Below are 26,335 nucleotides of genomic sequence, written 5' to 3'. Positions count from 1 at the left end.
TCTTCCCCCTCCAATGAAGGCCAGTTCCCTATGATTTGCAAAACATAAAAAAAAAACAAATGTGCTGGACCTTTCCTAAAACAGGGGCTGGGGAGGGGAAGGAGGGTAGTTCGCGAATTTTCTTCACCGGGATGGGAACCACTAGATCTCTCCGGTTTGAGAAAAATGTTACGTGGAAACAGTTCTTCCACGATGCTGCCCACCAAAGCCATAAGGTACCCAGACTCCAAGGTTCCTAGGCCTCCCTTCACTCAGGGCGATGCTGGCTCTGGGGCGGTCAAGATAGGGGCGGGCCAGGTACGGATGCCCTTGGGGTAAGAGGCAGGAAGCGCAGGCGGCGCCGCGGCTGGCCTCGGGGCTGGTCTCAGTCCCCCGGAGCTCGCGATTGGGATGGATCACCTTAGGACTTGGCTTCCTTGTAAACCGTTTCCAGCGGTTCAGCCCAGTCCTCTTCCTCGAGGAGGACCTTTCCTGGGGCGCCAGCAGCATTTTCCACGTTCAGGCCCAGACGTCTGCCAAAGCTGGAATAACCGCTCCTTTGCGTAGGTTGCTTCCGGGTCTCCCTGGGAGTTGTAGTTCCTCCGCCCGAAAAGAAGGCAGGTGTGGGGCGCGACCGAACCACCACTCCCAGGAGGCTTTGCGCATGCGGAACGAGTTGCTCAGTTACCCATGGCAACGGCAGTGGTCCTTCGACCTCGCAATCACCGGCGCTCTCTTTGACATTACCTTTGCTTTTTACTGTCGCCCGGTGATGACGTACTGCTCCCTGATTGGCTCTGAATCCGAGGCGGTGTTTTAGGGGCCGAGATTTTCCGCTAGCCGGACACGTGGTAGCGAACGGCGAGGAGTTTAAGGGGTCTCAAGGAAAAAGGTTGAGAGGTTTGCAGGTAAGTGCCCCCTTTCCCTGATGGTGTGGGGGCTGCTGAGGGGGAAGAATCGCGTCGCGCCCACACGCTTCCTGATTGTGTTGCAGTAACTGTAATTGTACGCCTGCTGTGTCTCTCCTTCCCTTTTCTGGGTGTCGTGGTGGATCTTGGCTTCCCTAAGTCCAGGTTCTCCCAAATCGTGTGAGCTCTGCGTCTCTGAGAGAAGAGGGCTTCCTTTCGACTGGCCTCTGCTCAAGGATCAAGTTCTCAGCTGGAAGTTTTTTCTAGACTGCCCGGAATGTTAGGGAGGGATGGAACGATCTCCAATCACTAAGCTAAGCACTTCGCGAGGTCTGGGGCCCCTGGAGGTGGTCCATGGAGTGAAGATAAATGCATCCTTATTGATTGAGGCTGGATATTCCCGAGGACAGTCCATTCTGAATACATGCGTTCAAAAGTCAGAATGAAGATTTAGAGCAGGAGCTTCCGACCCAGCTACTTTTGTGCTTGTATGACCTTAGGCAACTCATTTAAGTAATTCTCAGACCCTTGATTTACTCATCGGCAGAATTGGGATGATAGTACCTAAATCATTGGAGTTGTGGTAACGATGAAAAATCAGTGTATGTATAGCGCTCTCCCCGGAAACGTAAATTAAAGTGGACTTGAGATTGGTGAAAATGAGATCAGGGAAGCCGTACCCGCAGACTATTCTAGAGATCGTGGGACCCGCTCCATAACCTGAATGTCCATCAGAAGGGTGATGGTTGAGTAAATTGGGTTACATCCAAACTATGCAATATCATGACGCACTTATTTTAAAAGGGTAAGTTAGCTCTGTGTCTCCTCTTCAGGAAAGATATCTCTTGTGTATTCTTGGGAAAAAAGCAAATTGCAGAGATGTGCATGCAGCATGGTATATTTACATTTTTTATTAAAAAAAAAAAATCCCTTCCCATGTACAGGTGTGTTTAAATGTCTCTATGAGTATGGAGAAGGGTTGTTGTAGAGGCTGGGAGGATGGATAGAGGCAGAGAGGGAGATAAGGGAAAACAACAATAATAACACTATAACAAAATGGAAAATCTGACTATAAAATTATATCTTAACATTACAGTTAATAGGTAAACATTAAGTATGCTTATGGACAAGATGGGACTTCTAATAGGCTACCAGCCTACTGGAATACAGCCTCTAAAGCCCCACTTCTATGATTTTAGTCCTGGCTCTGCCACTTCTCAACTGGTGACTTTATTAGCCTCAGTTTTCTCATCTGTAAAATGCACATAATCATAGCATCTGTCTTATGGGGTTGATATGATGATACGTATTAGCAGAGTTAATATGTAAAGAACGGTACTTGATTCATAGTAAATGCCCAACGAATGTTAGTTCCTACTGTTGTCGTTATGTCTTTAAATAGGTGAAATTAACTTTTATTGTGATTACTGACATATTTGGACTTACTTCTGCCATCTTATTTTGTATTTTCTATTTTCGATGTGGTTTTTGGTCTCTTTTCCTCTCTCTTGCCTTTTATTGTATTAAACAATTTTTCTTTATCCTTCCCCACCGCTCGCCAACAAGTTTGGAAATTATGCATTCTGTCGTTAATCTTTTAATGGTTACTTTAAAATTTTTAACACACATACTTAACAAAGTTTAACATTATTATCTCTCTCCTCCTGCCAAATAGTGTAAGCATTTTAGAGCACTCTGCCTTCGAATAGTCTCCTTCTCATCTTCTGTTACTGTTTTCTAGAATTTTATTTTATTTATTGTTTTTTTAAGATTTTTTATTTTTCCTTTTTCTCCCCAAAGCCCCCCAGTACATAGTTGTGTATTCTTAGTTGTGGGTCCTTCTAGTTGTGGCATGTGGGATGCCGCCTCAGCATGGCCTGATGAGCGGTGCCGTGTCCATGTCCAGGATCCAAACCAGCGAAACCCCGAGCCGCTGAAGCAGAGCTCGTGAACTTAACCGCTCGGCCACAGGGCTGGCCCCTGTTTTCTAGAATTTTAGAGTCCATCATTTCTCTGTGTCTTTCTGAGTCAGCTCAGTGCACCATATTGTTTAGAAGTCCCTCGGACTTTTTTCTATGCATATACAAACATTGGAGAGTGTGTGTGTGTCTTTATAAATATACATATACAGTTTTTCTTTCACAAAAAATATGTTCACCTAAGCTTGCTCTTTTCCCTTAGCATACTGTGGTTATCTTTCCATGACAGTTTGTAAAGAATACATCAAAGAAGCATCTAACAATCCCTTCTCTCTGGAGGGAGCAGTGGGGGGAGAAGTGTGTAGCACTGGAGGTGTCAGGACAGGTACAGTGCTGCCAGGGGTGCGCGACATCTTTGTTAGCCCTTGTAAAGGCACAGATCCACTGGTGGCCTGTCACTTGTCCTTAAAGTGATAAGGGTTTTTCGATTAACCATTCATTTCCAAATGGCTTTCCTAATGATTTTTCCTTAAGTCTTTCCCAGGAACCCTGTTTGTAGAAGTGAAGTGTGAATGTATATTTGGAAAAACACAACACTAGAAACCTTAAAAGAAACTCACAGCGAGTGAAAGGGGAGCAGGTGGTGATGAAGGCAGATAAAAGCCAGTTGATATTTTAGAGACTGTTGGTTTGTTTCTTGAGAACTTTGCTTGGATTAGTACATTATGTCACTCCCAAAGCATGTTTTAAAAAAATATGTACATGAATATGTGTATGTGTGTATTATATTTACATTACTCCATAATAAAAACTTTTGTATTTAAGCCCCTAGAAAAAAGGTGAAATTATAAAAACATTAACCATAAACTGAACAGTGAATGGGGAAAGGAAAACTTGGTTCCTTTAGCTCTGGACAAAGTTGCGTGTAGTTTGTTTTTTGTTTCTTTTTGAGGAAGATCAGCCCTGAGCTAACTACTGCCAGTCCTCCTTTTTTTCCTGAGGAAGTCTGGCCCTGAGCTAACACGCGTGCCTATCTTCCTCTACTTTATACGTGGGACGCCTACCACAGCGTGGTGTGCCAAGGGGTGCCATGTCCTCACCCGGGATCCAAACCGGTGAACCCCGGTTTGTGCACATTTAACCGCTGCACCACTGGGCTGGCCCCTGTTTTTTGTTTTTGTGAGGAAGATGGGCCCTGAGCTAACATCTGTTGCCAATCTTCCTCTTTTTGTTTGAGGAAGATTGTCGCTGAGCTAACATCTGTGGCAGTCTTCGTCTATTTTATGTGGGATGCTGCCCAGCGTGGCTTGACAAGCGATGGTGAGTCACGTCCAGGATCCGAACCTGCGAACCCTGGGCTGCTGAAGCAGAGCACGCCAGCTTAACCGCTGCACCACAGGGCTGGCCCCCTGCATGTTATTTTATTTTATTTTATTTTTTTAACTCTTTATTAAGATTGTGCATGTTATTTTTTTAAATGTTGGTTTCCAGCTGAAGTGCATTCTCTGATGCATTCTTTAGATTGCTTAATATACTTATCCTTGCAATACAGAGAATCACTGATAGCAGCAGTTTATCTGTTACATTACTTTTTCTTAAACACAGTCATCTACTTTTCCTTGCTTACTTTTTCCTTTGGTGACATGTTGATTTGCTGTGATTAGGGTGGGACTCTTAACAAGGCCCCAACAGCAGAATGTGAGTATATAGCATCAGAGTCCTACACTGTGGACAGAGCTGGCTGGGTCGTTCTCTTCAGCTGATCTAGTGGCTTCAGTATACCCATGCTAAGCTAAGGATTTTGAATTTCATCTTTAAAGGTCTGGAGATGAAACTTTTGTGCATTGTGTCATGAGAGAACCCACCTCTGCATCTAAGAACATAGTGGCTGATGTCCTCTAGAGCTACCAAGGACCTATGATGACAGACCCTGGGTTAAAAATGAAGAATTCTATTTCTTCAATTAAGGAGAGAGTGGGAAGGGGCCATATGCATATACAAACGTTGTGTTACTCAAAGCACTGGCGTCTTGGCAGGAGATCTGGGTTCTAGACTGTCTATGATTAATCTTGCTTAGCCTCAGATTCATTATTGTAAAATGGCAGAGGGAACGACGATGTTCATGAAAAGTTCTCAGGCTGAAATCTCTGGTAGCCATGGTCAGACTCTGGTTTTCAGCATTTCTGAGGTCTCATGGCAATCATACATTACCTGGGAGTTAAACGGAGGTTTACTGCAGCATTGGGGTTTGCTGTTTTTACTTGGAATTGTGTTAAGTTGGCATGGAAAAGCAGGTTATCACCTGCTCATCAGAAGCTTTGATTGTCAGTCTTTTATGTTATTTATTAATAAACGGGAAAAATGAAAGCATAGGTTTGATGGGGAGAGATAATAATAATAAAAATTGGTAGCATCCTAGAATCCTAAACTTCATTTTTCAAACATACTAGTTTTATCCTATGAAGCCTCTTTCTACCTTTATATGAATTTAATTTAAAAAGTACAACTTGTGTGTACATTTAAGCTCTTTACAAAACTTAACTAGCTCAGATGAGACAGTATTTCCTCAGTAAAGGGAAGAACCAGCAAATTCTTGTCTCTAGCCCTTTCTGAGAAAGCTCCAGCCAATACAGGTCCTTCCATTCTCAGATGTGTGTGAGGGTAGGAACTGCGTAAGTTACTGCAGTGTGTAATAATCTTGGTCTGTTACGTTTTCATTAGTTCCTATTTATGTTTCAAAAACCTGTTATTGTGTATTTGTTTGATTTCAGTATTGAGTCAGACTAACAGGTGTTGATTCGTTAACTTTAAAGAGCATTTCTCATCTTTGTGCTTCCCCCGCTCCAGTTACCCGGAACTTACATGGCAAAATGCAGGCTTTAACTTTCCTACAAATGGCTTCAGAGCTCTGTTAGTTTAAAATAGATTTTTATCACTTAAAATCAGAAGGTTATATGCTCCTTTTCTTGGCGGGGATCAGGCATGCATCCCGGTCCCCATAATGTATGGAGGCAGAGGGAAAGGGCTCCAGCCGTCTCGGCGTTGTGTCTTCAGTGCTGGTGGCTTCCAGTGCGCCGCTTCTATCCTCAAGCACCAGGACATGGGGGAATAAAAAAATCAGAAAGTTATGTGTATTATCTGATAAATCAATGAGGAATATGATTGTCTAAAGTAATGACTCATATTTTCTCAAGTACATCCTTATTAGCCTGTAACTATGTTAGTATAATTTTTTGGTATAAACTTTCTTTTAACAGTTTTTTGATTTTTTTGTTTTTCTTTGGTGAGGAAGATTGGCTCTGAGCTAACATCTGTGCCAGTCTTCCTCTATTTCATATGTGGGATGCCTCCATGGCGTGGCTGATGAGTGGAGTAGGTCTGTGCCTAGGATCCAAACCTGCAAACCCAGGGGCTGCCAAAGCGGAGCACATGGAACTTTAGCCACTTGACCATGGGGCCGGCCCCTATTTTAACAGTTTTAATGTGTACTAGAGCTTTTAAAAAAAATAGCTTTTATATTACTCTTTGTTAAAACGTAACTTTTTTCCCTTAATAATCTGCATTTCTGTGAGTTACAGTGATATTTATTCTTATGTCGATCTTTGTGATAACTTGAAATAGCAAAGTTAGAGTCAGATAAAATTGACGAAGCTTTCCTCAAATATTTATACTATTTTTTATAATTCACGTTTAACATGAAATCTCTTATTGACCATACAGAAAGTAGTTATTCTTATTCTAAAATTCTACAGATGTATTGACAGTTTTATTTCAGTATAAGAATTTCTGACTCCCCAGAAAGTAACATTCGCCTTTCTAAATATTTTTAAGCTAATGATAGATAATGCTTATTTGTTATCTTAAATAATGGTTGACTTTCAGTGTGGTAGAGTGTAATGCTTAAGAGGACAGGATCTGAGGTTGGAGACTCTCATAGCTGTAATAACTGGTCTACTAGTAAAACTGGGCCTAGCCCATTGGCGAGAATTCCAGAGGGTGTGATGCTTGCCGTAGAGATACTGGTATCTGTAAAATGCTGGTAAGCCAGGACATTTTGCAAATTATCTATCATGCCTGGTTACCAAGTTTGTAGTGCATTTTAAGAAGTGGAGCCCAGGATTTGCTTCACTGAATAATAATTAACAGCATCCAACGAAGAAATTGATAATGTTTTCTGATTTTTTCCCCTGGGTGTCTATGGAAGTTAGAAACGATACCTTTATTTTTTTCTTTTAGCAAATATTTTTCCTTCGCAATTATAAAAATAATGCTAAATTGCTTATGAATTAAATGTATGCTCCACACAGATTTCTCACCTCTATTTGGACACCCTAAAAGAAAAATTGGAAAATAATCCCACCTCTCAGAAATAACCTATTTATCTTTTGATGTGTATTCTTTCATGTATATTAATAAACACCAGAATGCTGTTTTGGAACCTGTTTTCTTCATTTAACTACATATTAGGAAAAACTGCTATGTTGTCTAGTAATCTCTTGAATTAGAGAAAGAAAAAATGGATCAAATCAGTAATCAATATTTCCTGAGCAGTGTCACCTTCCTCTATAGACGTTTTCAAGGCTGAGAGTGAACCTTGGCTCCATAGCACTCTGTGCATGCTAGGTCTTTCCTTTCGTCCTTCTGTTGGTTTGGTTTTCATCAGCTTGCACAAAACTTCCATGCCTGAATTTAAATGTGGTTGATGTCATCTTATTGCTCTGGGACTTTGGCGAAGGTGTCTTATTCTCTCTGTGTCTTTTCCCATTTCCTATTCCTGATTTCTAAAAAAATCCTAGACTGGAGGTAGTAATAAACATGCTATCATTAATTTTTTGGTAGGTTGCTTTCTTTGCAAAATGTTTAGCCTTTAGATGTCATGGAACTCCTGAATTTAATGCTCTTTTCTTATCAGGACCTAGAGGAATCCCATAGGATGAAGCTGAGTCTGACCAAGGTAGTTAATGGCTGTCGCCTAGGAAAAATAAAAAACCTAGGCAAAACGGGGGACCGCACCATTGATGTTCCAGGCTGCCTTCTGTACACCAAGACTGGCTCTGCTCCCCACCTGACCCCTCACACACTGCATAATATCCATAGGGTTCCTGCCATGGCTCAGCTTACACTGTCATCGCTGTAAGTATTAGACCCGATCATTCAAGTGTCAACTCTGGCAGCAGCTTAATTACCTTAATAAGGTGCAGTAAAGAGAAAGACTTTTTTGCTTATATGTACAAAATTTGTAGATTTTTAGGATGAAATCAGAAGAGAGAGATCACATATTACACATCCTCTGGGCCTAATCTGTAAGCCGCTGGCCAGACCTAGGTGTTAGAGCTGCTTCACTTTTCCTCTGAACCCACAGTTCCGTACTGCCCTCATTCCACTGCTCCCGGGGTGACAGGGCAGGGAGTGCTCCATGTGAGCTAAACTTGGAGCCTCAGGGCTGTCTTCATGCACTAGCCTCAAAGTTTTGTCTGTCTCTGCAGATGTACTTGCTAGTATGGCTTTATGGAAACAGCTAATGGAGTTAGATCATTTTGTGTAGTGTACATACCGCTTTATCATTAATTCAAGAATGTGCTCTATGATCAAATAATTCTGCAGTGTTTTGTAAATAACAGTGGTTTTTAAAGGGGCAGGGGAAAGAAGAAAATCCGAGTATTCTGAAGCAGTTGATCTTGGCCAGTTTGTCTTCTCACAGAACCACTTGCAAACTGAAGAGGTCTCCTCTGGCTAATGAACTCAGCCTAGTGAGTTGGGACTCTTGAATAGTGGTGTACTTTGTGTTCAAGACTCTGTTCATTGTCGTGTGGCTTGTTTGGCGGGGGAGGAGAGGGCTTCAGTTGTTGTATAGAGTATCTGTAGGATGATTCGTTGTTATGTTACGCATTTTTCTGTTTTGCTTACAGGGCAGAACATCATGAAGTCTTGGCAGAATATAAGGAAGGAGTTGGAAAGTTTATAGGTAAAAATGAAGTTATTTGTGTGTGCCTTGTGATGTGTTAATTTGGAGTTTGGAGGTTCTGTTCATTCTTTGATCTTTCATTCATATGTTTACTTATTTATTAATTTAATAAGCATTTACTGAGCATCTAAGATGAATAGAAACAGTTGCTGCCCTCATGGAACTCAGAGCCTGGTTGGGATAAAGAGAAACAGGTGATTCTAGTGGAGTGTGGTGACTGCATTTGCAGGATTAGGGATAGGTACCTGTATCATGAGAGCCAGAGGGAGGAGCATGCACCCTGCTGTAGGGCACATGTGGAAGGAGGTCAGAAGCAAGAAAGGATTCTTTTTTTTTTTTTTCCTGAGGAAGATTGTCACTGAGCGAACATCTGTGCCAGTCTTCCTCTATTTTACGTGGGGTGCCACCACAGTGTGGCTTGACGAGTGGAGCTGGGTCTGCACCCGGGATCCAGACCTGTGAACGCCAGGCTGCTGAAGCAGAGCACACGAACTTACCCATTATGCCACTGGGCTGGCCCCCAAGAAAGGATGCTTGAGAGAGAAGATGAGGGGTCCCCTTAGTTGGCTCAAGGAAGAATGGGAGTTAGCCAGGTCAGGAGGTGGGCACACTGTGGTGGTAGACAGGTCTGGGCACACACTCTGGGCTTGGAGCAGAGACCCAGCAGTGAGCAACTGCATGGGACATAGCTAAGATCCAAGGCAGTCTTGTCATGTTTGAGCCCAAAACATAAGACAGAGGATGAGAGTTTATATACACCCACAATCTGATATGTTAATGTTATCTTTTTTCCAGAAATAGGATTTTAAATGCAGATGTACATGTCTGTTTACTTATAGGAAAAGCTGAGCAGCGACAGCTCGACAGCCTGTTCTTCTGTCAGCCACTTTCTCCTTAAGCTTTTCCCCATATCCAGGACTCACTTAAGTGAATGAAATTCTGTTTCCCTTGGCTGTTTAGTCCTCTGCTTCTGAAGGAAATTGCATGATGACTTTATTGTCACAAGGCCCTGTGTTTCAGTAGAGGGATTTATGTAATATCTTTTTCCTTGATCCGAGACCAATTTTAATAACCAGCTTTAAAGTATACAAGCATATAATTAAGTGAAAGTAGCTAATATAAGCTTTCTGGAGATAATTGTAATAATTGAAATTGTGGAAAGTAAGGTGGAGAACTGCAGAGGTCTTTGTCTTTTTTTAATTTGCTTTTTTTTTGGTCTTTTTTTCAGTGAAATCCCATTTTTTTTCTTATGAAAATGCAGGGTAGCATATGAAATTTAAGCACATATGGTTTACTAAGCTTTTTTTTTGGATTTTTTCTTTTAAAATAACTGTCTTTTTGACTAAAGAACCTAAGAAACTGTCATCTTGAATCAGTGAAATTACTGAAGATGTGGTCCATTTGCAGTATCCTACAGCTTCCCCGAAATTCTGCCCCTGGGGACCATGATGTGGGATGGCTTTATTATTAATGAGATTACCTTTTGACCACATCATTTCATCTTTCCAGTATCTAGTTCTCCTTGAGTGGTACCTAGAACGAACCTACTTGATATTAAATTCTTCTTCAAAGCAGATCAAGTAGCCAGCATGTCATTAAACACTTTCCTTGTATCTCATACTTTAAGATACACCTTTCCTTTGTAGCAACCCTCTGCATCGTTAGACATGAACCTTTGCCTTTAATTCTTCTTTTAGATTAGTAAGCTTCAGAGTAATCTTTTCATTCATGTTGACAGGTGTCCTGTGATTCTAAGATCAGGTACGAGCAATTTATTGTGTTCAGCGTTGGTTTATCCAGCAGTACCAATTAGGAAGCTGCTCTCTGTTACAACACAGTGTCATTGTTGATGTCAGTGTTTCCAGGGGTTCTTTTTTATGTTTACACAGGCATGCCGGAATCGCTTTTATACTGCTCCCTGCACGATCCAGTCAGCCCCTGCCCAGCTGGTTATGTAACAAACAAGGTGTGTTCACAGAAGGGCCTCCAGGCCGCAGCTTTGTCCCAGGGAGTCAGCCTGTTGTATCCCTCAGCTGCTAGGATCCCACTGCCTGGAATGCTGGCCCATTCCTGACCCCTTTATGCTTCTCTTTATTTCCATGAATATGGTGGGATGGGGTGGTTACAGGAGTTAGGGCAGGGCTGCCTGAGGATGGGGTTAAGGTAAGGAATACGTCCTCAGCTTTTTCATTGTTGCAAAAATTTTGGGGGTGGAGAAGGGTCAAGTACATGCCCAAAAAAGAAGTTGCTATGATGGTAGAAAACACTCATCTTCTGATGCCGTGCTTTATTTGCAGTTTTAACAACCTCAGGAAGAGGGGGAAAGTTGCTGATGAGAGTTATCACATGGATAACTATATATAGTAGAACCTCGGGATCATACTGCTTGCTTTTAGAACAGAATTTGAAATGGTTGGGTTCACAGCCAGAAATTTTAGCTAGTGGAGAACAGTATCAAAAGAACTTCATTAAAATTGTCACCTGGGATGTGGCCCATTGCATTGTCCCTGAGGACAGCTTTCTGGCAAGACTTCAGTGTATACCGTTCCTTACAAATGCAGTTATTTTTCCTGCGCTGACTTTATTGTTGTCAACAATATCTATTAATCTTACTTAAGGTAACTGTTCTAAATTATTCTTCTGCTTTAAATTTCTTTTTATTTTGTAATTTGAATTCAAAAGAAAATATTTGACCTCAGTTATCTACCCCTTTTATGAGGGAGAGAGGATTCATTTAAACAGTGTTCTTATGCCAGAATAAAAGGACTGTATGTGGCCTCCCCATCTATCTCCTTGTCAATCTCTTCTAAGAAGAGAGATGCTGTTGGGGAAGGAGTAACCAAAGGAACATATAGAGATTCTTGTGTACTGTGGAGTTTATGTCTTTGCACATAATTCTGTATCTAACTCAACCTAGTAAATGCTTATTAAACAGGAATAATGTGTGAGGCCCTAGACTGCTTTTGGGACACAAACATGAACTGGAGTATCCTAGTCAGACAAATATACAATGGTGTGATAAGGGCTGTCTTTTCTATAAAAGAAAAAGTACAAATTGCTGAAAGAGCTTAGCAGAGTGAGTGAATGATTATGCCTAGGAAAGTTTGGGGAACATAGAGAAGATGATATTTGAACTCTCTGTCTTAGAGGATGTATAGTATTTTACCGGGCAAAGAAGGAGGGGAAGAGCATTTCAGTCAAAAAGAACGATGCGGACAAAGGCGGGAGAATCAGCCTGTGATGTATTCAGGAACAGCTTGGATGGGGGACAATGGAAGACTGGGCTTCTGGAAAAATATAACAAGGAATTCTTGGGGGCTAGCTCAGAAGTTGGCTTGTATGGCCATTGAAGGATTCTCCATGACCTATAAGGTCCTTAGAGAATTTGGAATATACTATAGGACACCTCTTTTGTCCACCACGTCTAGGATATTGAATTGCCACTCTCTCTCCAGTTGTAGAGAAGAATTAAATTCAGAATTGCTTTATCATTTTGTTTTCTTTTTATTTTCACTTTGCTCTCACTAATTCCTCATCGTCTTGTTCCATGGCAGTCTGTGTCTGTGTGGGGTGTTGGAGGACGAGTAGAAATGACTGTTTCCAAGTTCATGGCAATTCAGCAGGCCCTTCAGCCCGACTGGTTCCAGTGCCTCTCAGATGGAGAGGCATCTTGTGCGGAAGCAACTTCCATAAAAAGAGCCAGGAAGTCTGTTGACCGATCGCTTCTCTTCCTGGATAATTGTCTACGGCTACAGGAAGAGTCTGAGGTAAGGCTGTACCGCTCACTTGCTCACCACTCCTTTCTTTTTAAAGCTCTCGCTGATTTACATTCCATGATACCTCCTTTCCTGTCCTCCTCCTACTTCTTTGCTCCTCACTTCTTGGGCTCTTTCACACTCTCCTGGTTTTTTTTCTCCTGAGCCTTAAGTCTTACTGCTCTCTGGGATTCTGTCTTAGTCTCTCTTTTCATCCCACTCTGTATGTTCTCCCTGGGCAGCCTCCTCTTAGTTTTAATTGCTGAATAATTCTAAAATCATATGTATAATCAAGATCATCCTGCTTAACTTCAGAATTACATAACTACAGGGTTTTAGCTAGGTTTTGTCGCTAGAGTATCCTTCCCGTGTACTCAAACTCAGAGGTAACTGAACTCAGTATCTTATTACCTCAGACCTGTTCTTCCTTCTGTTCTTCCTCAGTATTCTTGTCTCAGTTCATGGCAGCCACTAAGTTCTTCAGTCTAGAAATTCGAGTCTTTCAAGACTCCCTTTGCTATCCAGTTTAATATCTCATTGTTCACTCTTGTGCACTCCTCCTTGATTCCATCTCCCTAGAATCTGCCCCCCCTTCTTATCACCCCCTTAAGGCATAATAACCTCATCACCTCTTATACAGACAATTACCTTTTAATTATCCTCTCCTCTGTTCTCATTTCTAACCAATCCATCTTCAGCCCGGTTCTCTGAGAGATCTTTGTGAAGCGCACATATGAACCTGTTGCTCACTTCCCTTAAAGAATTTCATGACTCTCCACTTCAGCTCTTACGTGGCAGGGACAGCCTGCCGTGACCCGGCCTCTTCTGCCCCCAGCCCAGTGCCAGCTGCTTTCTCCTGTGGTTGGCACTCTGGCTCTTTGGAGTTATCTGAGTTCCCTGAGGCGTCATCCTGTTTCAGTCTGCTGTGCCTGTCCACAGACTTCCTCCTGGATTGGTTTTTCTTTTGTTTTCTATTTTTCTTTTTTATTTTTTTAAGATTGGCACCTGAGCTAACAACTGTTACCAATCTTTTTTTTTCTTTCTGCTTTTTCTCCCCAAATCCTCCCAGTACATAGTTGTATATTTTAGTTGTGGGTCCTTCTAGTTGTGGCACGTGGGATGCCGCCTTAGCATGGCCTGACAAGCGGTGCCATGTCTGCACCCAGGATCCGAATCAGTGAAGCCCTGGGCTGCCGAAGTAGAGTGCCTGAACTTAACCACTCAGCCATGGGGCCGGACCCTGGTTTTTTCTTTTCTTATCTCCAGCCATATTCCTTCTCTTGCTTCCAAATCTGGCTCATTTCATTCCATTCATCATTCTAGGAAACTGTCCCTGACCCTTCCAGGAAGTTCTGTTCATCCTTTGCCACCTCTTTAATTTGTATGTAGCTGTATTATAGCCCCAATCATATGGTACTGCAATGATTTCCTTAGGTGTTCATCTTTATTAGATTGTGACCTCCTTAAGCTCAATTTCTGTGTCCTTTTTGTATCTTCATCATGTAGCAGAATGCCTGACACATAGTAAGCCCTCAGTAAATGCTTGCGGATGGTGAATGGTGATGATAGGGTGGGGAAGATGAAGTTGTAGCAGCAAACAAGGGAGCCTGATAGCAGAGTTGATGAAGTTGGAAAAGGATGCATTCACTAACAGAGAGGGAGGAGGTAGGAAAACAGAAGATAGTGATCAAAGGGCAGAATTTCCATGTTGGGAGAATTCCCATGGAGTAATCCCAAGCAGTGATCTGGTCCCACTATGGCAAAGCGCATTCAGTTTGAGGAACATTGTTATTTTGCATTTACTAATAAAAATATAATTTGGCTAATAAAGTTAATGTACATGAAATAGAGGAAACTTAGTTGTCATTCTGAATAGAACTCTCAGTATCTGCAATGGGTGTTGGGGGGGGACATTGCTGTGGGTCTGAATTGTTAGCGTTGCTCACTAGCAATTGTTTTGAGCTGGTAATTATCCTTGTAGGACGAGTAGTGTCTGGATGAGTAGAAAGGAGGACAAGGACTATGACAGAGCATGATTATTAGAAAGGCCAGATGAGCCTCAAGTCCCTTTTCTGTGTTATAGTCAGCCTCACCATTTCACACTGTATCTGTTGGTCAAATGCTGGGGTCTCTCTCTGTAATCTATAAGCTTACGCTATTGTCATGATATGATTACTAACAGCACCCCCTTTTAGTCTTAAATGTGTTCCATTTTAGACAATTATATGATTGTACTTCTTACACCCATGAAAAGGAGTTCCCCAGACAGGGCTGTGCCAGTCATGTAAAGGGGCAGGCCTGTGTATCTGTCTGCTTGGTATGGCTGCATCCATCTTTTCCTTTTCCTATGATTCCTTCCCCTCCTATTCACTGAATCCTCTTATTCTGAATGTCCTTAAATATTGATGCTCCCCAAGGTTCTGTTGTTGGCTTTCTTTGCTTTTCCGTATATTCCCTAGGCCAGGGATGGCAAATGGGTTTCATCCCAGGGTGCTTGGAGCTGTGCCTGGGTGCAGCAGGAAGAGAGTAGTCTATTAGCCATGTCAGCCTTGGAAGGAGGATTGGGGAGCATTGTGCCAGACATCTGCCATTCTAGCCTGGGCACCCGCATTTGTATCACACTTGTCCACAACTTTAGGCCCATATATTCAGTGGCTGAATTTCTACGTCCTCTGATTCCTCAAACACAGAATACACAAAACAGAATAATCATCTTGCCTCAACCTCCACTGTTTTTCTAGGATTCTCTGTCTTTTCTCACCCTCTCCCTGGACTTCCCAAACAGGAGCCAGGAGGCATCCTAGACTGTCTGCATCCTCTCCTCGGATGACTAATCAGTCAAGGTGTGTTGCTTGTCCCTCCTGATGAGCTTTCCAATCCTATCCCTCCTCTTCACCCCACTGCCCGTGCCTTAGTCCACATCCTCTTCATCTTTTCCCTGGGTTGGTAAAGTTGTCTCCTACCCCATCCTTTAGACATCTTCACCCTTAATTCATTCTCCACGCAGCATCCCAGGTGTTCTTTCTGGAGAAGAGTCTGTGTCCCTCCTGCTTTACCTAAGAAGAGGAATTCCTTCTTCACAGCCTGCCAGGCTCCCTCCCCATTCCTCTCTTCTACTAGAGAGCCACTGTGGATTTGTGTATTTCCTTGCAAATCTTGTTTTTTTACAGACACATACACATAATTATTACATATATATGCATCTCTGTATGTGGTTTTTATTACATGAATGTGATCATATGGTGAGAAATTTCTTGGGTTTTTTTTTAACAGTATCTTCAAACTCTTTCCCTGTCAATGATATATAACTCTTATCTGCTGCATTCTTTTTAAAATAGCTGCAGAGGAAACCATACTATGAATATATCATATTTTGTTTAAGCCTTTACTCCTGATGGATATTTGGGTTGTTTCTAGTTTTTCAGTAATCTAAACATCTTTGTAAACATACCTTGGTGCATATGAGTGAATATATTTGCGGGAGATTTCTTAGAAGTAGAATTTTAGGATATAAAGATAAAAGCATTGGCATTTTAAGTCTTCTCTACTTGCCCTGCCATGCGGCTGATCTAATTTTCAGTCTCTAGTTATCATTTCACCGATACTTTCACCTCCACTGTGTTGCTGTCTTTTTTTGTTGATGTGATGGGCAAAAATGGTATCTAATTGTTTCCAATTTGCATTTCCTTACTAGTGAGTTTTAGTTAGCTCTCCATATGTCCAGAGGACATTCACATTTATTTTTCTGAAGTTCATATTCACATATCTGCCTAGATTTTTATGGAGTTTTCATTTCCTTAGAGGATATGTTGGAGCTCTTTCTATGGTATATTTACCTATTCCTCCAACGCTTAAGTTCTCCTTTGCCTTTGTTGATGGTATATTTCACTGGAGAAGTTTTAATACTTTTGTGCTCAGATATGTCAGCCTTTTCCTGTAAGCTCTCAGTTGCTTAGAAATGCCTTCCTTATCCCAAGATTATAAAAATATTCTATATATTCTTCTGATACTAGCATAACTGTATTTTTTATGTTTAGATCTTAGGGCCGTGTGGAAAGTATTTTTGAAGATGGTGTGCAATGTAGTTTTTATTTTATTTTTTTCCAAATGGATAGTCAATTGCCCCAAACAACCAGTTTCAAAGTTCCTAAAGTTGTCTCTAACTAAGAGACGTGGGTAGTCATTTAAATTAAAACTGTTCCTTTCATCCTTTTCCTCTTGTACCTGCTCAGTGTGGGTTTAATTTAATCTAACCTAAAGCATGACCACATGTGGGGATTGCCTCAGTTTCTCCTCAGTCTTTTCTGGCCTGTTTGGGTGGCTTTCAGATTGTGTTCTTTGGAGCCCTAAGGTTCTCAGGGAGGAGGGGCACCACCCTCCTGGTAGGCTTCAGCGGCAGCAGCTCGGCTGAGGTCTCGTCCGTCCGTCGGGCTTCTGTGTAAGGTTCCTTTAAACATAGGTCTCCGCTACTGGAAACAGTTAAAAGCGTTCGATCCTTTCTCGCCTTAGGCCCTTCAGAGAAGTATGATCATTGGAGTGATTGAAGGTGGAGACGTAATGGAGGAGAGGCTGCGGTCAGCACGAGAGACAGCCAAGCGGCCCGTAGGAGGCTTCCTTCTGGATGGCTTTCAAGGGGATCCCATGACCCTGGAGACTAGACTGCACTTGCTGTCATCAGTCACTGCAGAGCTGCCGGAGGACAAACCGAGGCTAGTGTTCACTTGGGTGCAGGCCAAGCCTTGTGGGTGGCAGAGCAGGAGTGCTGGGGACTGTGTGTCATGCAGTCTACACGTGTGCATGTCTTTTGATGTTTCGATTATGTCCTTTCTGGGCTGAGTCTGCTGAGGCAGATGTAGGGGGAGTTTCCATCAAGGCTGTCCTGCCCTTGATTTCAGAATGTAGGCCAGAGGACGGTTGCCATGTGAATTAGTTTATTTGATTCTGATTATAAGTGAGGACAAGTGTTATACTATTTCCCCTCATTCTTGTGTCAAATACAAACTTTGTTCTTTATTCGTTAGAACGTGGTGCATGGGGACAGGTATATTTGATTTTAATCAGGTTGGCCTCTGGCCTTAATCAAGGGGAGTTGAGGACAAAGCTGGGCTGCGTAGTGGAATGAAGATGGGCCCTACTAATAAAGACCTTTAAGAAGTTCTTAGATTTGAGGTGGGGAGCAAGTGGTGTCACTTTTTTTTTTTTTTTTTAAATTGACAGGACTAGCAACACTAGAGTGGGGTTGGTTCTTTCCCTAAATCACAGGATTCTCACTATGTGCTAGTGAGAAGAGATGACCAGTAAGATTCAACACTAAAAATCCCACGTTTCTGAGTACGGCTAGTGTCTTATTAGACTACCCCATTTTTTCTTTTTTCTTTATTTAAGGAAAAGACTGTTTTTTAATCCCACTTGGTGTAACTATTCATGCTTTTTTCCCTGCAGATATGTGATATCAGGCTTGATTATAAGGTGCTGCTTTATACCCCTTGGGCTGTTGAATAGTATATAGTATATGTAATTTTACCACTTTAAAAAAAATCCAGGTATAACTTAAAGTGTGTGAGTCTACAGCTCGGTAAGTGTATACGCTTGTGTAAACACCAGCCAGAACATGGTATTTTCATCACCCCAGCCATCATTTGCCCCTAAATTTTAACCCAGTTCTCTGTGTTCGTTGTTGCCCCTCCCATGCTTATTTCTCTGGTGCAGATAACAATTCCGCACTCGTATTTCTCGTCGTTTGCTGGACTTCTCTGAGTTAAGTGCTCACAGATGTCTGTTACGGGATTTGAAAGCTGGGATTGTTTTTCTTTCTGTAAGTGTGTAGAAATGCCAGCTTCAGTGGAAGAGGAGCTCTAAAACATTATGTTACTTGAAGGAAACTGTAGTCAGAAAAACCAGTAATTATTTAAGGGTTCTGGTTGTTTAATATTGCGTAAGCCTGTTTTTGGACTTCTTTTAGAAATCGAGAGTCAGTAACCTTTTCTCTGCTAGTTCATAAAAAGGACTGTGGGTAGAAAAACAAACATGAAAAATAGCAGCCAGCCCTGATCTAGTGCATCTCCCCAGCTCGTTTTAGCGGCAGAACCTGGTTGAGTATTGTTAATACTCTCGGAATGCCTTACCTGTTACCTCTGAAAATACCAGCTCATTCCACCATGCAGACTTTTTATTAATGGAGAAAATTGAAAGAAGCACAAAGAAAGCCAACTAGATTCTTTAGATTCTCTGGGCAGATTTGAAATTCTGAGAGCAAGAGTTACTTTGTAAACGAACCTATGAAGAATACAGTAGATAAAAATGTCTTTCTTGAGCCAATTATACAAAAGAGTTATAGGGGCTGGCCTGGGGTTCATAGCTTCAGATCCCAGGCACGGACCTATGCACTGCTCATCAAGCCATGCTGTGGCAGTGTCCCACATACAAAGTAGAGGAAGATTACCACAGATGTTAGCTCAAGGCCAGTGTTCCTCAAGCAAAAAGAGGACGATTGGCAGTAGATGTTAGCTCAGGGCCAATCTTCCTCACCAAAAAAATAAAAAATAAAAAAATAATTATGGGCAAAGTACAGTTAAAACATGGAAAGTATTTGAGGGGGAAATAAAACACACAGCTTTGTAGTCTTAAAAAATCTATGTAGTAGGTAGATAGGCTATAAAGTTCAATCTAAGACCAGGGAAGTTGGTCAGAAGGCATGAGGGGGGAAAGGAAACTAACCTTTATTGAACTTCTCTTTGGGGCCAGAAACTACACTATGTGCTTTTTCAAGTATCTCATTAATCCTCAGAACAATTCTGTGAGGTGTGTTTTATTGCTCTTGTTTTTAACATGAGAAAACTAAAACCCAAGAGAGGTTAAGAAACTTTCCCGAAGCAACACAGCAAGTAAATAAACGACAGAGCTGGGATTCTAGCCCAGGTCTCTCTGCCTCCAGAGCCCTGTGTTCTTTCCACCACACCTTGTTATCTGCTGCCTGACCTGCTGACATGATTGGTGGTTGTCATTATTAGTACTTTTATTGCCCTCTGGAAAGACTCTGAGTTCGTTCCTGGCGTTGACCTCATGTCCCTGTTCTTACTGTTATTTTTGCAGGCTCATCTGCAGTGTTAGCCGGCCAGATGAGGTGCTCGAGTGTATTGAGAGAGGAGTGGACTTATTTGAGAGTTTTTTCCCTTATCAAGTCACAGAGCGGGGCTGTGCCCTGACCTTCAGCTTTGATTACCAGCCGAATCCTGAGGAGACATGTAGGTCTTTTGAAGTTAATCTCTGTGTTATCCTTACATTTCTTCTATTTCCTATTAATTTTTGGCTTGAGTCACAAGCCAGAAATATGTGCAGACTATAAAGCCAGCCTTTTATAAAGCGACATCTTTGTTCTTATCTGTCCGCCCTGGCATGTTGGCACACAAAACCAGGTACCTAATACTGTACACGGAGCTCATCAATTTTAGGAAGTGATTTTGTAATGAGCAGAACCAAGAAAAACAAAACCTCTTCTATTAACAACCTGAAAAAAACTATTCCGAGTGAATAGTGATGAAAATCTAAGAAAAGACTACTTTTGAACTGCATGGTAAAAGATAATTCGTTTTTTCACAAAGGGTTCTTGTCTGCTTTTTGCAAACCCCATGCTATTAAAACACAGGGAGTCTCACCTGCTCTGATCCCAGCGTTACTTTTACTTTTTGGTGTTTTTTTTTTAACACACTGAGATGTGAGAGCTGTTTTCCTCTGCTAGTATTGCCTTGAAGCCCTGCCATTTTCTTTGATTGTTTAGTTATTCAGAAGTCAAGAAAATCTGTTTCAGATTCTGACATTTAACTGGCAGCAGAAAAGGAACCTTCAGACGTGGGCTTTCCCTCCCTTGTCCTGCTGTCCTATGAACGCTTCCTCTGTCGCCGCCAACCTTAAATTTGAGTAGGGCCAGAGACTTCTTTAAAGGTTCATTTTATTCCCCACAAGTGATTAAAATTTCATTCAGAAGATGTTACACTTTTGTAAAGCAACTTAACCATTAATCTAAATCGCATTACCTCTGAAAACAAATCGGGTGGATCAAATTCTTATTTATAGGAGGTCAATTTTACTGTCCTTTAGACAGAACAGAACATAATGTGTGTCGATAGGTGTACCATAAACACTTGATAAATGTTCATGACTTCATTTATAGGCTAAATTGTTTCTACCAAGGCACGGGTCACTGTTAGTCATTTCGTACCATGAAGATGCAGAACTCTACAAAGAACCTGCTATTGCGTTCTCTGGAATAAACAAGTTCCTTTTTTGGCCAGAGAAAGCCAGGTTTCTTCATGATTAGGAAAACTGTGTGTGTGTATATAGTAAATTTGCCAATTACAAAGTGAAAATTCCAAAGGAATAAGTTGCCTAATACAGGCAGCAATTCCCCCTAGTGACAAGGACTTTCCAGAAAGCCAGGGCTTTGTTATGGTTTCTCACATCAGCATGCAAAATAATGGCAGCAAAATTATAACAGCCCTGTGCTCAATGCTCAGGTCACTTCTCTTTTTCCCTTGACCTGGACAAAATTACCTTCCTAGGACCGCCTGCCCCTTCTCCCTGGGCCAGCCCTGAGATTGTCAGTACTCATTCCCGGCGATACTTCTGTTATTGGCCCTGTTTAAGGCAGCTGGTTCTTTGCGTAGTAACTGGTGTTTCTCTTGCAGCTCCAGGAATGCTCTTTCTTAAAGCAAAGCGTTCAAGGGAACATTTAATTCTAGATAATCTGAGTTCCCTGGAGGGCCAGAGTCTCCGTACAGAATACATAAATTCTACTTTTAATCTGTTTGGAACATAGGCAGTTACAAAACCCAATTAATTTGCGTGTACATTATGATGAGACATAACTCCAACACACACACACACACACACACACACATGCACATTTATTCTCTCTCTCTTTCTCAGAACATACACACACACCCCCAACCAGCTTTTTAAAAATCATCCCTTGACAGTAAGATTATATGTTATATACTTGTAACCATAATTTGCTTAGATGTTGAATCTCCAAGTTTTGATATTATAGATAGTAAGTCAGTGATGCTCTTGGTACATATTGCTATTTCTCTTTACTTGTGTCATTTCCTTAGGATAAATTCTCAGGAGTGGAATTACAAGGTCAAAGGGCATGAAGTAGTAACTAAAATAAAATTCTCCCAAAGGCCTCTCTTTATCTGATCTTCATTCAAGACTTTTTATTGGTTTCTCCTTCAGTATTACAACAAAATGGGACACAGGAAGAAATAAAATATGTGCATCAAACAAAGAAAATTAAAACAACTGGTTGCAACCAGGAAATGACATCTTTTGAAATTAATCTGAAGGAAAAGAAGTAAGGAATTTTCTTAAGTTTGGATTTTGATTTTCTGACTTTTTAATTTCAGTCTCTTTTAAAAGTTTATGCAATTCTTCTCTTTTCTATGACTTCATATCATATTTATAGTTGGGTATTATTTAGACCTTCTCAAATTCAGTTCTAGAAAAACTCCTTTTTTTCTACAAATGAATTTGTGTACTTTGTCTTATCAGAAAACTGAGGCTGGCTAACTATTGTTTTAGAAGAGCTGTCAGAAAGATTAGACCAAATTCATCGTTGGGTGTCATTTACTCCTTCCAATTACTTAACTTAAATAACGACAGCAAAATAAAGATTTCGAGATAAAACAACAAAATTTTTAAATTTTAAGGAACTTAAGTCATCTTGGTTGTATACAGATTATAAATCTTTAATAAAATATTTGCCTCTATGAAGAATGAAGTAAGATATCTTGTAACTCTGTATTTGGCCAAAAGTGGTAATAAGCAGTGAGCCAGAGAGCGGTTTTTCTGAGTGCGGTGCACTCACTTTAGTGCTGGGGTGTGTTTGTTCTTATGTAAAGGGATGTTCTAGGGATTCAGACTTTTTTATGTCTATCTAGGAATAGGATAGACTTGAAAAGTTGTGAAAGATATGAAATTCCTAGTTCTCATCTATATTTTCTAGGGGCTTCTTGATTGAAGGTTTGAAGTCATGATGTTTACCACATTTACTTTCTTGAAAAATAGCCAAGGAGATTCATTTCTGTTTTTAAAATTCTAGGGTAAATAAATGGTTCCTACTGAAGTTCCCTTTACATTATAGATTGAATTGGAAATTGTAGTATTCTTATTATCAGCGCTAGACTTGAGGTCTTGGAGATTTGGAATTCGGATCCCGGCACTGCTCAAGACTTTGTGACCTTGGTCAAGTCGTTTAACTTCTGTTTAATAGCTGATCAGAGGTAACACATATATTAGTGCTTAGTATGTGCCCAGCCGTGTCCAAGCCCTTTACTATATTCACTCATTTGCTCCTTGCAACAGCTCTATATGGTAGGCACGTTATGACCTTTATTACCATTACAGATGAGAAGACAAAGACGGAGGGTAAGTGACTTGCCCCAGTGAGTTGTGAGCCAGGAATCAAAGCCAGGCACTGGGGCTCCAGAGCCCTCCCTCTTAACCCTCTGGGTAGTCTTCATTGGTAAGATGATAATAAAAATGCCCATCTCCAGGGGGCTTGCAGAGATTAAATGAAATGGTGTATATAAAAGTGCTTTGTAGGGGCCGGCCCGGTGGCGCAGCGGTTAAGTGCGCATGTTCCACTTCTCGGTGGTGCAGGATTCACCGGTTCAGATCCCGGGTACCACTTGGCACGCCCTGCTGTGGTACGCGTCCCATGTATAAAGTAGAGGGAGATAGGCACGCGTGTTAGCTCAGGGCCAGTCTTCCTCAGCAAAAAGAGGAGGACTGGCAGCAGTTAGCCCAGGGCTAATCTTCCTCAAAAAAAAAAAAAGAAAGTGCTTTGTAAACTGCAAAAAGCTGTGCAAGTAAAAGGTCATACCGTGTCTTTTGATACTAGTGCTGGTGGCAAGTGGGAGAAAAGTGTCATTCATCAGAAGGGTGTTTCCTAACGTTGTGTGCCTTTACGGACGGACAGTGTGACTCATAAGACCCAGCATGAGGGAGGGACCACATGACTCTCTCAATGCTCCTTTGTAAGCCTCAGTCCAGGAGGTTCTGTCCGTCAGGGGAAGACTCCTCAGTCTCCTGACGCATTGTGCTCTGTTGACTTGAGACCACATTGCCATCTTAAGCAGGTGTCCGGCATTATCTTTACCAGTGATGTTATTAACTATTGGTTATGCAGCAGCAGAATAGATAGCCTAGGTTGTGGATTCCTTGCCTTCACTTTCTGAAATATCGTTGTAACTTCCTTTCTCAGGTACCAGGGGGACTTTGAGCCGCTCGTGAGAGGGTGTTCCTGTTACTGCTGTCAGAATCATACTCGTGCGTACATCCACCATCTGCTGGTGACCAATGAGCTGTTGGCTGGGGTCCTGCTTATGATGCACAACTTTGAACACTACTTTGGATTTTTCCATTCCATCCGGGAAGCGCTAAAAAATGACAGACTGGCACAGTTGAAAGAGCTCATCCGCAGGCAGGCATCTTGAGACCTGGCATACACAGTTTGACTCTTCACCTTGACCCTGTACACTGTTGTAATGTGGGAAGCAGAAAACATGAAATGATCTTAGCTTTAATCATTTACGTTTGAGAATAAGGTCTGCTCAAATAAGGAACTTCTGTACCAAACTCTGCCCGTGTAAGGCTCTAGAGGTTTCTTCTAAAGACTTCAATGACCTAGGTTGATCAGAAAGAATTGAACCTTTAATATTTCTATGCTAATTCTAATAGAGCTTTGTTTAGTCAAAGACAAAAGCTTTAGATGTGAAGGGACAGCCTTGAAGTGGGGGTGATGAGATTCTGAGGGTTTGCTGAGTTGGATTGGAGCTTCAAGGGAGAGGATTGGCCATGAGCAACAAGACCTCTGTGGACACGTGCCTGTTGACTGGAGAAGGAATCTGGCTAATTCAAGAGTTTTCTTTATTTTAATCCTTATATTCTCAGGGACCTCTTTTGGACATTTCTGCCTTCCAAGCTGCCCTGGCAGTGCAATTCAATCAGAAATGGCTCTTGTGACTTAACCAGGCTCACATCTCCATGGAATGTGGGGCTCTCACATTGCTCCTGTGATCACTTGGCCCAGGGCACACTCCTTCATTTGACCACATGGTCTATTTGTGGCTTGTCTCCCTAGAGCCAGTGCAGTTGCCTGTTAGGAGCCGAAAGTTTGCTGAGCTGCTTTCCTCTGGTTGTACAGATCCACTGTGGTCTGCCCTTCAGGCTCATTAATAGTTGAACCACATACTAACTAGTCCCATCACTGGGGCTACACATTCCGTGTGTTCTCTTGGCCAGAGCCCTGGCCTGGCAATTAGAGGATCAGGTTTCAGTTCTACTCAGCTGTGACACCTGGGCAACTCACTTAACCTCTCCATAGCTGTTTCCTCCTGAATAAATGGGGACAGGCACAGTGGATAGGACTGAATGGACTTCTAAGATTCCGTCTGGCTCTAATATTGGGAACAAAAAGTTTTAGATTAGAATCATAGCCTTCCCTGTGTCCTTGTTTATTAATCATTCTTGGCCAGATAAAAAAATGCAGTGGTGCCAGGAGTCAGGCAACAGTACAGATATTTGAGAGTCTAAAAAGAGAGTTGGCCTGTGGACTTTGAAGTGGTTGGTGAATTGGCATCAGCAGATCTTAAGGCTGGGAAGACCCTCCAGATGATCTCTGATTCTCTGAGATTTTTCTGCTCTCACTAAAGCAGTGACATTTTTCTTGATGGTGTGACAGGTGATTTTTATTTGTACTTTTCTGTAATTGTGAAGTTTTCTGTGAGAATACACATACATGCACACATACGCACATAGTTTTTGTGAAAGCAACAGAACCAAAAAGATGCCTTTGTTTTGTTTGTAGGTGTATGAAATGTATTTATTTTACATTCTTGTGCCGTATTTTGCTGTTTGTTCATTTTAGTGGGCATTACTGAACATTGTTTTTAATTATGTGGTTACTGTATTTTTATGTGTTGGGTGCCCATTTACATGGTTTTTTTAAATTAGTGGTTTAAGAATGTCCATGAGTTCCAAAATTCATGAATTCTGGAATTCATGGACATTCTTATAACCTCTCCGTCGTGACTGCCAAGGGTACTTATGAAATGCAGAGTTTCTGTTCTCAAGGATATGTTTTAAAATAAAATCTATTGGATTGGTCTTTTTCATAGGTTTATATTCCCAGTCAATGCCAAATCCATTGTTGGAGGAGTGTTAATAAGTATCCCAGAGTCCATATAAAATTTGTGAGTTTTATTTATGTTCAAAACACTGAAAATTCTGCCCAACATTGTCCATTTTTCTGGGCCTTTTTCTTATTAGCACATTTGAAAAAATGTGTCTTTAATGTAAATCAATTAAAGTCAATAGCCAATAAACAGTTTTAATTAAAAGAAGACTGTCTTGTTTCCTATAAATAGTAGTGAGTCTATTAAAACAAATATTAAATTTCCATAGTACCAGGAATGTTCTCCATTGGAAAAGAAATTTTTCTTCATTTCTTCCATCTGTAGTCATTGTTTTAAGTGCACTCGCACTACATGTGACATCCAAGAAGGAGATTCAGTGATGCACCTGTCTCTTTACGTCATATAATTAGGGGCCTGAAGCCCATGTTAGCACACAATAAAAATAATAATAGCGACAATCTATGGAGCATTTTTAATGTGCCAGGCACCTCAGTAAATGCTTTCCATACATATCTCATTGACCTTTCCAGCATGGCTGGGAGGTGTTACTATTATCTCTGTTAAGAACTGAGCTTCAGGAAGGTTGAGTGGCTCACCTGAGGACCTACCTGGA

General features: G+C 41.5%; 2 protein-coding genes and 1 non-coding gene across 10 annotated transcripts in view; 2 read left to right on the top strand and 1 right to left on the bottom strand.

Annotated features, from left to right (window-relative positions):
- The window catches only part of CCDC191 (coiled-coil domain containing 191), a 69,128-nt gene extending 68,587 nt beyond the window's left edge, over nt 1-541 (bottom strand). For all 4 annotated transcript variants that reach the window (XM_014732878.3, XM_070242758.1, XM_001502814.6 and 1 more), the window contains exon 1: nt 400-541. In XM_014732878.3, coding sequence (XP_014588364.3) covers nt 400-489 — 90 coding nt within the window. In that variant the 5' untranslated portion in view covers nt 490-541. The remainder of the gene's footprint in view (nt 1-399) is intronic.
- A 157-nt stretch (nt 542-698) lies between these two features.
- QTRT2 (queuine tRNA-ribosyltransferase accessory subunit 2) lies at nt 699-25,926 on the top strand. 5 transcript variants are annotated; one of them, XM_070242772.1, is made up of 10 exons: nt 793-887; nt 7,719-7,939; nt 8,440-8,556; nt 8,716-8,771; nt 10,661-10,737; nt 12,326-12,538; nt 17,036-17,235; nt 19,619-19,770; nt 21,761-21,878; nt 23,790-25,926. In XM_070242772.1, the coding sequence occupies exons 5-10, from the start codon at nt 10,663-10,665 to the stop codon at nt 24,019-24,021; spliced, it is 990 nt and encodes a 329-aa protein (XP_070098873.1). In that variant the 5' UTR covers nt 793-887; nt 7,719-7,939; nt 8,440-8,556; nt 8,716-8,771; nt 10,661-10,662; the 3' UTR covers nt 24,022-25,926. The 5 variants fall into 5 exon arrangements, with proteins under 5 accessions (XP_001501103.4, XP_070098873.1, XP_014588363.3 ...); XM_001501053.6 differs by lacking the exon at nt 8,440-8,556 and having other exon boundaries at nt 699-887; XM_023623741.2 differs by lacking the exons at nt 793-887; nt 7,719-7,939; nt 8,440-8,556; nt 8,716-8,771 and adding an exon at nt 11,069-11,389 and having other exon boundaries at nt 10,705-10,934.
- On the top strand, nt 5,763-5,910 carry LOC111769134 (small nucleolar RNA SNORA57). The gene has a single exon (XR_002801930.1). It is a non-coding gene; the product is annotated as a small nucleolar RNA SNORA57 (small nucleolar RNA).
- Nucleotides 25,927-26,335: the final 409 nt, after the last annotated feature.

This window comes from Equus caballus, chromosome 19 (genome assembly GCF_041296265.1).
Source record: "Equus caballus isolate H_3958 breed thoroughbred chromosome 19, TB-T2T, whole genome shotgun sequence".
In the NCBI taxonomy this organism is placed as follows: Eukaryota; Metazoa; Chordata; class Mammalia; order Perissodactyla; family Equidae; genus Equus; species Equus caballus.
Note: the sequence above shows the minus strand (reverse complement) of the source record. Positions and strands in the feature narration are given on the sequence as shown.